The 17,511-nt window shown below is 41.6% G+C and overlaps 1 protein-coding gene across 5 annotated transcripts in view; it reads left to right on the plus strand.

Moving 5' to 3' along the window:
- RAPGEF2 (Rap guanine nucleotide exchange factor 2) overlaps positions 1 to 17,511 on the plus strand; it is a 220,218-nt gene that overhangs the window by 159,938 nt on the left and 42,769 nt on the right. For 4 of the 5 annotated variants that reach the window (XM_072974960.1, XM_072974973.1, XM_072974970.1 and 1 more), the window contains one exon: positions 12,064 to 12,195. In XM_072974960.1, coding sequence (XP_072831061.1) covers positions 12,064 to 12,195 — 132 coding nt within the window. The remainder of the gene's footprint in view (positions 1 to 12,063; positions 12,196 to 17,511) is intronic. The other variant, XM_072974975.1, reaches the window with a different exon arrangement.

The raw sequence follows: 17,511 nt of genomic DNA on the forward strand, positions 1-17,511 counted from the left end.
CCGCTGTATCCTTTATCCTATTCATTTCTTTTCTTTTTTTTTCACTTTTATTAGGTAGAATTTTAACAGTTTGACTGGACATATATGTTATATTGCATGTAAATACATATATACAATATAATGCACATTTTTTTAGTTTACAATGTGTACTGATCACTGTTTCTAAGAACAGATAGAGCTTTAGCTTTTTAAACTTACATAGTTATCAAAGGAATGTCGCCAACCACAAAATAAGAATCAACAAGAATGCAATAATCCAATCATAAAGGACAGTCAAATTGTGCTTACACATATTCAAGAAATCAATCATCTAAGTTATAAATAATAAATAGTTCATTTGTGTCCTATTTATTTATTTATTTAGGTTCCACATATAGGTGATATCATATGGTATTTTTTCTCTTTTTGGCTTATTTCACTTAAAATGACGATTTTCATGTCCATTCATATTGCTGCAAATGGCATTATTTTACTCTTTTTTATGGCTGAGTAGTGTTCCATTGTATAAATACACCACGGCTTCTTTATCTAGTCACCTATTGATGGATATTTGGGTTGTTTCTATATCTTGGCTATTGTAAACAGTGCTGTTGTGAACACTGGGGTGCATGTGTCTGAGTTTTATTTTTCTCCGGGTATATGCCCAGGAGTGGGATTGCTGGATCACATGGTAAATTTATTTTTAGTTTTTTAAGGAGCCTCCATACTGTCCTCCATAGTGGCTGCACCAAACTACATTCCCACCACCAGTGTAGGAAGGCTGCTACTGCTTCAAACTGGTTCCCTCTGCGTGACACATTCCCATGTGTGTGACGGCCTCGCCTCCCCACCCCCAGCTTCCTACCCTCACACACAGACGCTAGGGCAGGAAGTCTATGGAAGCAAGGATTTTGAGTGCATCCAAGTTTCTTCTTGGGGAGATAAAGTTTCATTACTTTCTGTTTTTCAGAACAGTACAGCATAAATTTCAATACAAGCATTTTTTCCCAAGCAATCAGTCTACTCAATGACTTCTTGAGTCCTCAAAATCAATTGACTCAGTAGGTGGTTTCTAGACTTAATTTTCCATTTAAACTCTTAGGCGGTACTTTTGGAGAACAAATACTTACTTTGGAAGCCTTATATTCCCATCACGTAATATTTGCATCTTGAAATACGGGTAGGTATCCGAGCTCTCCAGCCCACAGGGCACTTAACAAATCCAAATTTGTTTTCTACTGTCTTTGCTTCATAAGGGTACTGTGATTCTCAGTTGATTTTGTCTTGCGGTTGTACAAAGAGCCCAGTGATTTTTTTTTCATAAAATCTTTAGTAATTGTATTCCTTTGGCTTCGTGATAGGCTAGACTTGTCTCAGTTCGACACAAAGACAAAACATAAGTATAACATATACTTTATAAATGTGTGAAGTGTAGTGTATGTGTTACATAAAGTATGTGTGTATATATATGTTTGTGTAGAAGATATATATATATGTGATGTGTGCGTGTGCGTGTGTGTGTGTGTTTGTACCTAGTAAAATGGTGTGATTGGAACTGTCCCTTCAGGTATTAAGAGTATGAGACCGTTTTCTCATCTCATTATCGCATCTTAGATCTTTCCTGACTATGCAGTCACTCTGTCACATCAGTCTCTCTTAATCTTTGCTGAATGCAGTTCTTTATCACTGTTTGACAGTTTCCTTCACTATTCTTGTATTACTTGTCTCCGCTCATGAGTTGTAAGACCCCCGCAAGCAGGGACTTTATCTTAATGTACTGCTGCCCTAGAAGCTGGGAACAGTGCCTGGCATCCCGGCATCAAGTGCGTTCGCAACACACATTTGCCTGAATAAGTCACGGAGCTCTGATGTTTGCTTTATGCAAACTGCACACAGTCCTGCGTGGTCAGGATGTTATCAGAGCCCTCCCAACTTCTCCCTCAGGAATTCGGAATTCCACTGTGGACGATTTTTCACAAAGAGGTCACAAAGATGATCACAGTATTTATATTTGAGTGAAGATCATGCTAGTCATGGTTCCAAGCCAAACAAGACATGATGGTTCCAACACAGTAGAGGTTTATTTCTCTTTTGCATAAAATCTGAAGCAAGTACTCTTGGTCCCTGAGGACAGTTCCCGTCTAAGCAGTGATTCAGGGATCCCGGCCCCTCCGTTGTGTCGCTGAGTTGTGTAACCTTCAGTGCAAAGCTTGTCTTGTCTTCCAACAGAGACTCTTGATGCAGGGGGAGAGCGTGGCGGGTGTGCAGGAGGTGTAGTAAGTGGGGGTGGACGCGCCGTACATCACTTCTGTTTGCTCTTACTCCGAAGGCTGGAGCTCGGTTGTACTGGCACAGTTTACAGCACAAAAATGTGACTGTGAGGGGAGTTGGGACGTGTGGTCCAGTCGTACTCCCTGGAAGAGGAGGACGTTTGTGAATAGCTTGCCCGTCTTGGCCATTTTATGGTATTTGATTGTAAAGAGACTCAGGCTCATTTGTGTTTGAATGTAGGTGGCTTAACAATTGAAAACAACTTGTGGGGTGATGATTTTAATTCCGAGAGAGGCTTTCTGGCCAAACCAGCTATTTATTTTTGTTGAAAAACAAGGCAGCCCGGGCTCATCCATGGATCCAGTAGGAACCTTTTTCCTTGACCTGGAGCACTTGTTTCCCTGACCCCGTGCTCGTGGGGGCCTCCGGGCAGCCGGGGCAGCTGCTCACAGTCCCGCGGGAGCTCATCACCATTGCTGTCTAATTGGTCCCGGGGAACCGTCTTCTGGTCTTGCCAGTGGCCCCCCTCTCTGGGGACGGCCACTTCCAGGGCAGCGATCCCCCTCTGTCCTGGAAAACACGAGAACTCAAGTAGAACATGAGCAGTATTCTATATGGATAATCACAAATTTTGCTATAAGTGTACTTATTGGGTTGGTTTTTGTACTAGAAAATGAAGTTGTGGTTGTATTGGTGTAGCTTCTTATGGTGTTTCCTGTTTCAATAAGAGAGAAGATAGGTGTCAAGATTGGGTTGAAGGTAAGAGATTTCTAGAGTCAGGATCCAAAGGAAAAGGTTACACGTTTTCACGCTGCCTACCTGGGCCTTTGGACAAGCCGCTTGAGCTGTCTGAGCTTCAGCAGCAAATCTGGGCTCTTGATGAGTCTTGGAGCCCACGGGCGTCAGATACTCAGGGCTCTGCCGGTTACAGAGCAGCGCCCCCAGCCAGGGCAGTACTTACTACCAGCGTGAATGGAATACGTCCAGAGGGGCTGGGGTTTGCGTAGGTGGGGTGCTGCCCAGGAGATGACTCTCCAGTCAGTCACCCGACTCGGTGCCACCAGTTGCCATCTATTTTATTGAAAACATTTTGGACTGAATGATCTAGAAATTTTTTTGTTGTTGAAATCCCTCAGAGGAACGTGTGCTTTGCAGATCAGTGATTACTGATTGTTGCAAATACCTGAACAGGAAACGGGATTATATGCTGGGCATCTGCGTGTGTTCGGAGTGAGGATGTGATGGATGTGACTTGCACACCGTCATAAAGCTGTGTTTCGTAGCAGACAATAGGACATATATGTGATATATACAGGGTAATTAATACATTGGTGTATTGGTGATATGTACATGATAATTAATGAACTATCTCAGTATTTCTATGGAAAATTAGTTTGTTTTATTTTAGGTCCCAGATAAAGATTTTCATTTTGAAAAAAATGCAGCCATCTTTCAGATGACAGACTTTTAGTGGTTCTGGTATTTATTATAGAACTGTTTGCTCTGTGCCAGGTGTCCTTCCTTAAGGTGATGAAATTAGTTGATGAGCTTGTATTATAACTAACTGTGTGTGTGTCTGTGTGTGCATACTTTATTTCTGATTGTCAAATGTCAGGGGTGTTATATATCAGACAAGATTTTGCTCTGCCAGAATTAACTACCAGAGGAGTTGCTTTTGTTTCTTGTATCATAAGGTTCTCTCAATTTATATTACCTTTTTTCCCCCTTAGAAAAAGTACTCTTCGATAAGGAACATAAGACAGAAATGACATCAAACAATGCAGGCTTCGAATGCCATAAGGGTCGGGTGGTGAGCCTGATATAAAGAAAGGAGTTAAAGAAGTTTTATGTTTGACACGGATTTAATGATGATTTTTTGCTATGCGACCTGAAAATTGCAAACACTGGATATTACTATAACATTTTAAAGAAGAGCTTATAGTCAATGGTTTTCATTAAGACCCTGCAAGACAAATGAAAAACGGGCCTCAGTAATGCTGCCCAGTATATCACATGTAGATTCAGAAATGTGGTGACTCTCAAGCAATTTAGGAGGGATGACTCAGAAAGCAGTGTCGTGGTGTCAGAATCGTCGATTCTGGAGATGCAGATGTGAAGTTTTAGTAAATTTGTGTTATGAAAGAAAGAGTGAAGAATGATTTCAAAGTACGATTTTTCTACCTGATTTTGAAATTTGTATAAGAAATTATATTAATAAATTGATATAAGCAGCCATTTGGGCATTTCATCAATATCCGTGAGTGTTTTCAAGTCAACTAATAGATTAATAAATACACTAAAGTTTAATGCTTGCATGTGTGAGGTCCAGGGCCTGGCACCCGGCCACCTTTCACTGTGTGATCTTGGTGCAAATCACTTCACTTTCCCGTGTCTTAGTTTCCTCCGATCTAACACGTTCGTAGTAATACTACTTGGTAAGATGCTGGTAAGAATTAAACGAGCTAGTGTACCTGCAGGTGCTTGGCCCAGGCCTGGCATGTGGTAGCTGGTGGCCAGGGGTCTTACCCTTGCCTCTCCTGGAGAAAAATGGGGCACAGCCTTGCATTTTGGCACATACGATGTTTAAGTCAGATCCTACACTTTCTCATCATCCTAAGGGATTCTGCTTTTCCGTTTTGAAGTTCATGTGAGCTTTCTTTCAACAGCCAAGAGAAAAGGCTTTTAGAAAGTATTTGCTTGAAAACATCAATCATGTGACTGACAGCCTTTCAGGTAACTTAGTTTTATTTTCCTCAGCAGGGGTCCTAGGTATTCTATTTGGGTTCAGAATATCCGCATTGTATAAATGTAGGAATGAAATTTTAGACAGATTGTAATTTATGTAACCATAGCCAGTGAAGTTTATGATTTACCAGCCCTGAAACCCGTGAGGGTGGCCTTCTGGCCCTGGGGAGAGGGCTAGCTCACTGCATTTCAGAAGCTAATTCTAACATAAAAAGGTTTCTGTTTAGGCAGGAAGCCATGTCAGGTTTTTTAAATTGTTCTTTTTTTTAATTTAATGTAATTTTGTTTTACTTGTTTGTTTTTTTGGAAGGGGGAGATAATTAGTTTTATTTATTTGTGTATTTATTTTGATGGAGGTACTGGGGATTGAACCCAGGACCTCCTGCATGCTAATTAAGCACACACTCCACCACTGAGCTACACTCACCCCCTGAAATGTTAATGTATATAAGCTGTATCTTAATGTCAGATCCTCTGTGTTACACCTCCCTCCAAAACAGTATGTTAAAGCCCGTGTGGAGGTGTTCTGTTTGGACTGCCCTCCAGGGGGCAGTGCGCTCAGGGTGGCAGGAGTGTTGGTTTGCAGTTGAAGCACACCTGTTGGCAGTACCTGTCCTGGCCAAATACAGGACTGATGTGGAAGCTTTTACAGTCACATGTAGTACAGCTAGGCACACAGAAGCACAGACTCCCCAAGTGTTAGCACTTTGAGAGAATTCTAGCTATGAATATCTGAGTGTGTATAAGAGAGTAATTGAACCATAGCATATCATGACAACGAGGTCATTTACTTTGAAAAATTTAGTGCAGTACTCTAAGCAGTGAGCTCTTCCATGTAAATAAATGATTTATTTAAAATGTAACCCATAGATTTTAGGGGGAATGTATGTAGTAAGTAAACTACTGGAATGGTAGTGGTAGGTATGACAGTGTCAAAAGTAAGTTAGTTATGGTTCCTTCCCCATTGAATTTAGAAACTGTCTAACCTGGGAGAGTGAAGACCTTACCTAGAAAATGGCAGAGGGCACGAAGAGGGAGAGACGTCTGCAAGGTGGATCCCACAAGTTACTTCACTTAGTCACTGGGCTGTGTTATGTTCATTTTACAGAAGAAACTCGGGTACACAGAAGTTACTCAGCTTGCTCAAGGTCACTTGACTTAGAGGAAGTTGAACAGGAGATAACTCCATATATGTCTAAGAGGCTTGTGTCCTCTGAGCCTGGCAGGAAACTGGGGGAATGTGAAGTTCTTACAAATTGTTAATTTTAGGCAGGTTTCTCCCGTAGATATAAAGCCAATTTTTGTAGAACTGTTCCTATAAAGCATAGTCATTCCGATGTTTAAAAACATCTCCAGGCCTTTTAATGAGAAATATTATTAGATCTATCAGTTTATTAAATTATCCTCTCATGACACTTTGGGGGAAACTTTGTTTCTTGCCTTTAAATGTATATGTATACATAAACAAAAGAAACTGCATACTGTGCAGAAATCTTTCTCCACGCTTTGTGCAATACTGATGGAGGCAGTATTCAAGGGTGAGCCCTAATCTAGACCACGTCCGCAGTGAGTATAAAGACAGATTACTTCTGCTGAGTAATACTCAGGGGTCCACATGCTTACTTTTTCTGGTGTTCCTAAAGAAATACCATGTTTTAGAGAAATCAGCGTTGGCCGTATTATAAAGTGGTCTTTAAAATGAGCTACTAAGTCATATTCCTGCCTATTCAAGCTCTATGTGGAAACCGGTCAGAGCAGGTGAGAACCAGTGGTATCAGAAAAGATCAGTTTCAGTAAAAGAAAAACGAGGGGTGTGTGTGTATATGAGCATGTGTGTACACACAGGGAGGGAGAAAGTGTGACTTGCTTTTAAAACACATCTTGAGCTCTAATGTGGGTGAGATGGCCTTGGCCACCACGGCCCTTCTGGGGGCAGCTCAGTGACCCGCTGGAGTGGAGCCTTAGATCCCGGCAGGAACCTAGAGCCGGAAGACTCCATGCCGTCCACGGAGTCCGCTCACGGTGATTTCGGGCTGACGCGCTTGCCCTCTGGTTTCTGTGTGCCAGGCCCTCCCTGGGTGCTCTCTGCCCAATCGCTCAATTAATCCTCACAGCACAGGTTTTCAGTAAATGATGGATGGGTGGAAACTATGGGGGACTGTATTCTCACTAACACCTCAGAGATAAAGGGGACTGTGTCCAGTAATATTCCAGCTCCTCCTTGCAGACCTGGAAAACCTGAGCGTGGGGAACTCTCAGGGAACTCCAGTAACGGTCTGGGGAAACCCGTGCTCTTTTGGGTCCATTCTTAATGATATATCTTACTATGGAGCTGGTGTCCAGTCACAAGGTGTGATCCTCAGGTAGTGTTGTTACTCAGGATAAGCTGCTGGGAAGGCTGGATGGGTGCCCACGGTCACCCCAGGCCTTGCATGCTCCGTTGTATCTATGTCTTGAAATAAACTGATTCTAGGGTTTATTGGGAAATTTTTCGGTTAGATAAATGTCCGTAATGGTGGCAGTGTTCTTTTGTTTTAACTGCTGGATTTCTCAGCGACCCTCTGATGCTGATGGTGCATTGTGGAACGTGAAATTCCCCTGCGTTTCAGGTGCACAGCCAGTAGGACGGCGACGCTCTCCTGTAGGGCTGAAGAGTGAACCAGAGGTTTCTTGGGGAGAGAAGGAAGGGGATGTGAGGCAGCACCCTGGTCCCTGCTGCGCTGTCACCGCTCTCAGGGACTTTTTACCAACTCAGCAGAGTATTTACTGCTGTTGTGGTGTCAGAGCCTTCAGGACAGCCACTCGCTGCATTTAGGTCCGAACAGAGCTCATGTACTAGCTGGTCGTTTCGTAGATGCCAGTCACTAGGTTAATTAATAAATCAAAGACTGTCACATACGCGATATGCTCACATGTGAGCCTTAAGGCTTCTGCAGTGTATCTGACTTACAGCTAATCGTTGTAGCATCCTTGCTTCTCCCAGAAAAGGAAACAAAACAAGCTCTTGTACCAGTGGCACGCAGGTTTTACAAAACTAAGATTAATACTAAGGTTATGCTTACTTTATGCATTGAAGAATCTGATTGAAACACATATTACCCTTGTGGTTTCTTATGTGATGGGCAGTTTCATGACTAAATTATGGTTCAGTCATTTGCCTGACAGTAGTTGGCTACAGTTGTGATTCACAAGTGCCATAGTTTTTAACACCTTTATTGTGGTATGATCCCTGTACAGTAAACTACACATATTTCAGAGGTACAATTTCATGAATTCTGATAGATGTATATACACTAGTGAAACCACCACCACAGTCAAGAACCATATTTTTAGGAATATAGGTTGCCTGATCCAGGAAGAATTTGAGCAGTAATACATTCATATAATCAAATGTTAAAATAAAAGCATTTAATTGATACAAAGAAAAATATAAGAGATTCCTTTGAATTGTGTTCTTAGTGAATTACTGTTAAATATGTTGGTATTAAGATCAAAATGTATAAAATGTATTAATTTCCCCTTTAATTATTTCACTTTATTTAAATTTTATTTAATTTTAATTATTTCGTTATTTAATCAGGTAACTACTATGTGTAGTCCCAACTTCAAAAACTTCTTATTTTTTGAACAGAATTTCTGTTCTCTTTGTGTGTGTGTGTGTGTGTGTGTGTATTTTACTGAAGTGTAGTCAGTTTACCACGTTGTGTCAATTTCTGGTGTACAGCACAATGCTTCAGTCATAGGGGAACACACATATATTCATTCTCATATTCTTCTTCACCATGAGTTACTACAAGATATCGAATATAGTTCCCTGAGCTATACAGCATGAACTTGTTGTTTATTCTATATATGTCCGTTAATGTCTGCAAATCTCTAACTCCCAGTTTATTCCCTCCCACCCCCCTTTCCCCCTGGTAACCACAAGTTTGTTCTCTATGTCTAAGAGTCTGTTTCTGTTTTGCAAATAAGATTCTCCTTTTTTTAGATTCCACATGTAAGTGATATCATACAGTATTTTCTGTTCTAAACAGTGGCTAAAGTCACAAGGTAATTCACAGCCCCGTTTTAATCTGAAACACAATTAAATAGTATACTGATAGCAATTTAAGTAGGCACTGGATGAAGCCTGGAAAAGCTTGGAATGCGTGAATCTGTAGTCATTGGCGGCCTGTGCCCCTGTTTGGTATATTCCACTCAGACAATGAGTCACTGTGCCCGCGGGTTCCGTTCTCCCTCTGCCCCCAGGCGTACGCGTGGTGCCTGCACCTGTGTTTGCTCCCTGACTCCCAGTTCCCATCCGGCTCCTTTGCCTCTGAAGGACCATTTCCCGAGGCCAGGCTCAGGTCCCCAGTGTGCAGAGGGAAGCTGGACCGCACTGCGCTTTTCAGGCTCTTCCTTTCTGGAAACAGCACCCACAACTTCTCCAGTTGTGGAACTTCAGCTCATGAGTCCTGTCAGTCACGGGGCTGCCATCCCAACCTATGGGAAAACAGCTCAAGCGTGGCGTCTGTTCTAAAAGAAAGAAATAGTTAAGGCTAAATTTTGTATGTGTTAACCCTCAGTTTAATATAACATGATTTCATTCTGTTCTTCAAAGAGTTACGGGTGGTGGAGGGGAGCTAACAAGCCGTGTTTAAAAAAGGATGTTTGACTTCTCTGTCGCGCACTGCGTCTGTTTCAGTGACCGTTTGGTTTGCAGGAGTCACACTTGGAATTGGGAGTGTCGTCTTCAGCCTGGTGCCTCGTGTCCCTAACGGTGTACGACAGAGTAGGTAATCAGTGTTCATCCAATAGAACTGAATTCTTAAGAGTGGAAATACTTCCTCTTTTCTCTGTAGACAGTCTTTGTGGTTGTTAGCCTAACGAAGCCCTGGAATTCCGCTCCCTGTGGCTGTGAGTAGCGTAGATGAGTAGCCGTGGACTGTGAAGGCTGGACCCGCGTCTCTTCTGTTAGATTTGGAGCCTGAAGGCGCCTAATGCTTCCACACAGTGAATGTAGTCGGGAAAGACGACCAGCTGGTGGACGCTGAAGAGAAGCGTTCCTATGAGCCTTGAGTAAATAATTGGCCAATGAGTGAAAATTCATTAGCTAGATACACCTTTGTTTGGCATATCGACGTTAATTTTTAAAAGTCGCACTGTGTGGCACACGCCAACCTCAGGTCTATAAACGGTAGTAGGAATCAGTTTACGTTCCATAATTATGTGATGTATCGATGGATGCGCTTGGAAATCTCTGAGCCGTTGAGTAATGCTTCCTCCTTTGCCTTCTGCAGTGAGTTGACTGCATTAAATGGAAACATAGCTGAGATAGTGAAGGACAGTGATCCTGGCTCCGAACACGTTATTTTAATATTTGATCTCTATCAGTCAACTGCCCGTAAAGTCACAGTCATTAATATAACTCGGCAAACTTGTCTTCAAATCGTTCCTGAAGAAATCCTGCAAACTTTTCACTATTCTACGTTGTGAATAAAAATATATAAATCCTCAGTTTAGAGGCTTTCTCCTTTCTACTCCTTTGCAGGGAAATTGTTGTTTTCCCAATTTTATCTGTTTCACAGCATCTTCAGTTATCAGTTAAATTCATAGTGAGAGCTACATGATTTTTGCCATGATTTCACACGTTTCAATGAACGCCTCACTTCTCTGAGCTCCTCCAACATGCATTCCTTTACGTTTATTTGGCATCTGATCATATGCCCCCTAATAAATTTATGTTTACATATTTTCTTTGTGTACTTTGTCTCCCATGATGTTAATAAGTATTACACTGTACAGACTGTATTAAATACCATTGAGTATCATAATTTATTTATTGAGTCAGTTCTGAAGGGCTGTGGTTATAAATACGTTTTACCTCCTTATTTGGAACCCTGAGGTATCGGACCCATTGGTCTGTGTCATCAGCCTGAGTCACCTCCCTTGTGAGACAATCTAAACTGTGAGGTGGCATCTTGTTACTGGAAGGGAAGAAGGGATGAGGTTGTCCGAGGAGAGAAGGGAATATTAATAAGACCAGCTCTTACTTCGGTTTTATTTTGTTAGTGTTCAACAGCCGGACGGAATCCAAATGCTGGCAGGAAGGAGGGGTGTTATCAGTGTTGCATGGTGTCTGTTAGCATGTGTTTTGAAATGTCATGTTTATTATTGGCCAGTTGCGTGTGTGATATTATAGATAAATAGTGCCCTTTTTTTTTAATTCAGAAGAATGGATAACAGCTTTGAATCAGAGTGTAATATTATTTGGGCAGTGTTTTCTTAGCATCTCATCTCATTCGCTGACTAGCAGGGAGTAAGAAGGAAAGGGCTCAATAAATACTTTCTTCATGGGCGAATGTAGGAATATTTCCTTTCCAATGCATCTTCTCTGCTCTGTGGGGGGAGTGGTAGAGACTGGAGGGATGTTCAGTGAATCTGCTTAATAGACGCCTTTTTACCTGGAGTTGAAACACGAGCAAGTGGAACAGTGATGTTTACGTGCCTGTGTAGACAGGCGAACCCTGTCCGTGACCTCCTGCATCCTGAGTGCTCCGAGGGCGCGCTTGTCTCTCTCCGTAGAGCTTGCGTCGTTGCCTGTGTAACAGTACCTTCCTTCAGTTCTAAGATGCTCACTTTTTTTTAACCTTTAAACATCATTTGGGGGTAGATGAACCTCAGATGTGTTTTCTGACCGAAGCTGTCTCTTGCCACCAGTTGCGTTTGTGCTGCCAAACAAGGAGCGGTGGGCTCATCTGCTCCTTGGGGTCTAATTTAAAGTTGTAGCTCATTGGATTCACCCAATAGCGCTCACCCAGGTTACTCTGAACTACCAAACCCACCCGTCTGAACCCTGAATCTCGTATTATTTAAGGCTCATCGAATGCCCATAAACTTTAAAAGTTTTATTTGGTGATTCTTGGGAAACAGGGCACTATTCAGGCACTGTGAACTTCAGAAATGAAGGAACTTTCCTGCCGGTACTTTTGGCTAAATGGTGTGGGGTGGAGCCTGCTGGGGTTTTTCAGTGTCGTCGTGGACTTGTTGACTCAGTGGTGACCTTAGCTTTCCCTCCTCCTTCCCTAGCTCCCTGCAGACTTCACAAAGCTGCACCTCACTGATAGTCTTCACCCGCAGGTGACCCACGTCTCTTCCAGCCACTCAGGATGTAGTATCACCAGTGACTCCGGAAGCAGCAGCCTTTCTGACATCTACCAGGTAAGAAGGTGTTTTCCTCGTCACTCGCTTCGTTTTCTTGTGTCCTAAGCGGTTCCGTGATTCTTCATTGATAGGATGTGTAGAGTAAATACATGTGCATATATTACACGTGCATACGTGTACACGAAGTGCTAGTGTTTGTGCTTCACCCAGGCATACAGTACACTGTATGCTCGTTTTAGGAAATAGAACTTCCTAAATTAAATTAGAACAACTGTCTAATTGTGTTTGCATCTGCTGTCACCAGTCATGAGAATTTTAAATAGAGTAGCTACAATGGAAATATTTCCCTTGACTCCAAATATTTTATTAATTTGACTGTAGCCATACTAGGTGTACGACTCTTTTCTTGACTAAAATTTTAGGGGAAAACTTCTGAATTATGCTTTTATAATAAGCTTTTCTTATTAAAGTCTTAAAAAGGAAGAGATTATTAAGATTGGCTCTTTGAATTATTTTTCTTGCATTATTTTTCTTGCCTATAGGTTGAGTTATATGTTTAAAATAAATTCTTAGGATACTGATGGATAGAAAAGAAACCAGAACTATGGGATTTCAAAAATGTTTTAAAAGCAAAATAATTTTAATTGTTAAGGAATAGTTCATTCGCTTAGAAAATAAAAATTAGGAAAAGTGACTAAAATATGCAGAAAAAAGTCCTTCTGGGGAGTCTTTCAGTATATAAGCTAATATGGGGTTTTGTATGGTTTCAACCAAAAAGAACATCATACTCACTTTACAAAGTATAATTCTCTGCTTCTTAGGAATTGTGCTACGAGCTGGCCATAAAAACCTTTCTTTAGAAACACTGGAGTGTTTCAGGGTCATTGATGTATTCAAGCAGTGCCAACTTTCTTTTTTTTAGAAAACATTACTAAAAGCATCTAAACAATCAGAATACCATCAGGGCGAAACATACCTGTTCAAGCCCTAAATTTAGTAGATCTTAGAAAATTAATTTTCTCTTAAGGGCCCATTAGGCACACACTTTTCTGTACTCCAGGAGTGTTGTTGAAAGCTCGCTGACCGAGAATTGGTAGCCACAAAGCAATTATTTGCAGCTTCTTGGCTAATTAAGAACTTTTTTATTATTTTGCAATAAGAAATATAATTATTTGACTCTTTAAAGTAACCTTTCAAATTTCCACTTTGATGCATTAAGTGTTAACTTGTACTTAAATGTACAGGAAGTAATCCAATTTTCAAACGTTGAGAAGAGAAGGCGGTGGATCAGGGTAAAACTGCTCTCCTCCAACCCCTCGAAATGCCTAGTTTTTAGAAGTTGACTTTTTCACACGTTTACTCAGGAGTGTCCCTTGTAACAGAGCAAAGGACAGTGTGTGTAGAAGCTCTGCTTTAGCTTATGTTACTTGAAACATCACGATGGACACTTTGTCTTCTACACTTTGAGATGATTATACATTTTAAAGATCTGTAACAGAAACACAGCTCGAGGCTGGAGCAGTTACCACTGCTTTCTCCAAGTACAATGCAAGCCTGAATGGAACTCCGAAAGGTAAATTTATGTGATAGGAGTGAAGTAGGTTGTCTACAGAATTTATCGACGCTGATCCTGCAGGGAACTTGGGCTCTGTGTCACTCCCTTGGGTAGGTTGGGGTAAGGTCATGGGGAGATTCCTGGTGGTACCTCTGCTGTCCCCAGCCACCACCAGGACCTCTGAGGACACAGACTGTGGTGAGAAATCCACGTCACTCTGACTGGGTTGGAGCTTGCAGCCTGCAGTCTGACTTTATCGTGGAAAAGAGGACCCCTGTGTATTGTGATCCAATTCGCTTGAGTTTCAAGGCTATTCATTTCAAACTTGACGACAGGCGTGTAGCCTGTTAAGTTTATATCCTTCTTAGGGAAAGATCCATAGATGTATCCAAAGATTTAGTTTCTGATTATATCAGACAACATGGAAATCCTCACTAGACCATGTCTGTTGTCTTTAAATCAGAAACTCTCAGGTGAGAAGAAATCTGACAGGTGCAACTCGTTCAGGGACCAATCTTGTCTCCGAACCCTCCACAACTTTACTGTCACTCGAACATCCAGTTTATTCTTGAACATCCCAGTGATGGGCAGCTGTCTCCCCCAGGCAACCCTTTAATCTTTGCATGGTTCTGACTGGGGAGAAAGCTGTCAGGTTGGAAGCGAGTATAAATGCTCCCAAGATGGGCACAGAGAGGTTGAAATCAAATGCTGTGTGCAGGAGAGAAGAGGACAGAATAATGTTTCAGAGAGGCTGGGAAGGGAATTCAAGAGCGGAGTGGAATCACTAGCTTTCAGGAAGAAACCTCCTCTGTGTTACTAGGGACAGGCCATGGTGGGCTTGGAGCGGGGAGTTTGGGGTTGAGGGAGTTTCTGTCTGGCATGTCTGAGTCCTCCGTTCAGAGTGAGAGGGTTGGCGGGTGGGAACGTTTAAGGAGAGAATAGTTTCAGAGAGGAGGAGAGCAAACTGACCAGAGCGCTGAAGGCTCAGCCAGGTTGGTGCCCTCGAATGCGGAGTGATTTCCCACCGCCTGGTGCGGTGAGCACGGAGCAGGCAGGGGTTTGGCTTCTCCAGGACTACAGCCTCGTTAGAGTGTAGTGCGAGGAAGGTGGGAGCGACACGCCACACTCTGCATTTGCAGACCTTCCGTCAGGAATGTTCTCTCCTCACTTGACCGTTGTGTGACTTCGTTCTCCAGGACTGTCTTCTCAGAGACTTCTTTCCTTACTGCCCTCTGAAAAGCAGGTCCTCTCCTACAGTTTGGATCCTTTCCTGGCTAGTCTTTTCCTTAGACTTTAGCCAAAACGATGATTACTTTTGCTGAGTCGCCATACCTGCCTCCCGGAGTGGCAGCTTCAGGAAGACAGGGCACTGATCTGTCTTGTCTGGAGCCTGGAGCAGGGCCAGGAAGTTGTAGGCATTCAGAAAGGTGAGTCCAGTGAAGGTGACTGCACCATTGGACTAGGGACCACAAGCTGGAAGTGTGAGGGCGAGCCACAGGACGGAGAATCTGGAAGACTGAGAATCGTGCTTGTTTAATAAAAGGCCTCCTTGGGAGGCAGTGGAAGCAGGCTGAGAAATAGGAGGTTATTGGTGACAGAAGGCAGAGTGAGTGCCTAAGCTGGTGACAGGAGACCATGCAGTTTCCAGCCATGATAAGGTCCTGGTCACATGGAGTGACGATCAGAGCAGTGACTTAGGTGGACTGGAAATAATTGTACAAAAATGGACAGATCACTAGAACAGAGGGTTCAAGCAAAACGAAACCCACACATAAGGATGTAGCACGTAATAGAGGGAACCTCACGAGTCCGTGCAGCGAGGTTAGTCAGTACATGGTCTTCAGGGCAGGGGAGTAATTTTAATATCCTTGTTTGTATTATAATTAAGATTAAATTCCAGATAAACCAAAGAGTTAGCAAATTCTTAGTGGCATAATGACTGATCAAAACTTTTAATAAATTAGAAGATCAATTGAGACAAAGATTTAAAGTCAGAATAGTTTCACTTATGCAAATTAATTAGGAAAATACTCAGCTCACAACATAATAGTATTCAAAGGACAAGAGTAGGTAGTTTGCAGAAGAGACCGTGCAAATGTCTATGCCCTACAAGAAAATACTTAAGACATTAGTAATCGAGTGTATGAGGATTTAAATATGAAGCTACTTTTCCTATTAAATTAGCGCTGACTTAGCTCCTTGTAATAAATGATTATAGATAGACATTCTTACACCTGTTAGGATTGTAGTTTTTGGAAAGAAACCTAACAGTTTACATTAAAAGCTTTGAAGGATTGTTCTTTTAGGCATATATATGTATCTCCTTTATTGAAATAGAAAAAAAACATTCCTAGTGTAAGATTAGGAACAGCATAAATTATGATACACAAACAGAGCTTACTGCAAGCGTTGTACTTATTTCCAAATGTGTTTTCATACTTTCTACATAAATTTATTTCCATCATGAATATTTATTAAGCAGCCCTCCTGACCATGGGGATAGGCGTGGGTGTTTGATATTTAATAAGCAAAAAGGTTTTCATGAGTGATTTTTAAGGACATAATGATAAATGCGTAGTAGTTAGTTGTTTTTATTTTACTTCAATAACTTCACTAGAGCTTTGTGGCATTTACTGTTTCTTCTGTTTCTTCATTTACTTCATATCCCTTAAAAATGCAAAATGAAACTGGTTTTAAGAACTGCTTTCATAATAACAAAATGTAAATAGCCCCTTTTGATCTGAATAAATCATAGAGCTTTCAGCGTTGATCTCAGAATATTATGAGAGGTTTTTTTTTTTTTTTGAGAATATTACTATTTAACTATAATGTGCACCTAAATCTGTTCTGTTATCCATGTGGAAGAGTCATTAATTTAGGACAGGAGCTATTGGCCTAAGTGGCTTTATTTTTGCTCCCAAGACCAATATAATCAGATACCTTTTAAATATAAAATGTGTGTGTGTCTTTACTTAGAATAAAAGGGCTTAAAGACTGGCATTAATCTTAGCAATACTGTCATTTGGAGGAAGCTGGAAAATTTCAGGCATTTTGTTTATGTTTATATACAGATATAAATTGTTCAACATTTTATGTTTTGCGACTTAGTGAAGCAGAAAACATTTTATTGCTTTATTATATTTTAGCTATTTTCTTCATGAAGACAGTCTTTAGAAAACTGGGTGAAATATTAGAGTGCAAGTGTTCAGTAGTTTGTGTTGGTCAGACCTGATCTTGAGTCCTGGTACAATTACTCGGCTTTGTTTTGTTTACACTGAACAATGTGTCCAATGTTCCGGTGTTTTCTCATCTGAATAGTGGTAACAATCCTGATGTGTTGAATTGATATGAAGATTAATTATCACCGATTATAAGCATCAGGTGTAGAGCTAGGTACGTGGTGGTCACTCCGTGCTGGCTCAGTCACCATTTTTATAATTGCTGTGTGAACCATTTAGCCAGATTTTAACAGATGCAGTTAGCCTGAGAGAAATTTTTACATTATGTCAGGGGTTGGGATATTTAACAGAGTTTGGGTTTTTTGGACAAATTCTGCCAATATAAACTGTGTGTGAGGCTCATAGCTGGGGTGGGGAGAGGGAAAGGTGTGCAGGCATTGAGGTGAAAATGTGTCCCCCGCAGAAGGGACTTTTGGTATAGGCTGTCACTGGCTTTCTTTTCCCTTATTTGACCCAAGAACAGCCCTAGGGATGGCAAGGTGTAACTCCGGTTTCCTGAGGATAACGCTGGGTTTGCACAGGTCCAACAACTTGGTTAAGGTCACACAGTGAATGCTGGAGCAGAGACCTGAACTGCTG

This window comes from Vicugna pacos, chromosome 2, assembly GCF_048564905.1.
Source record: "Vicugna pacos chromosome 2, VicPac4, whole genome shotgun sequence".
Lineage (NCBI taxonomy): Eukaryota > Metazoa > Chordata > Mammalia > Artiodactyla > Camelidae > Vicugna > Vicugna pacos.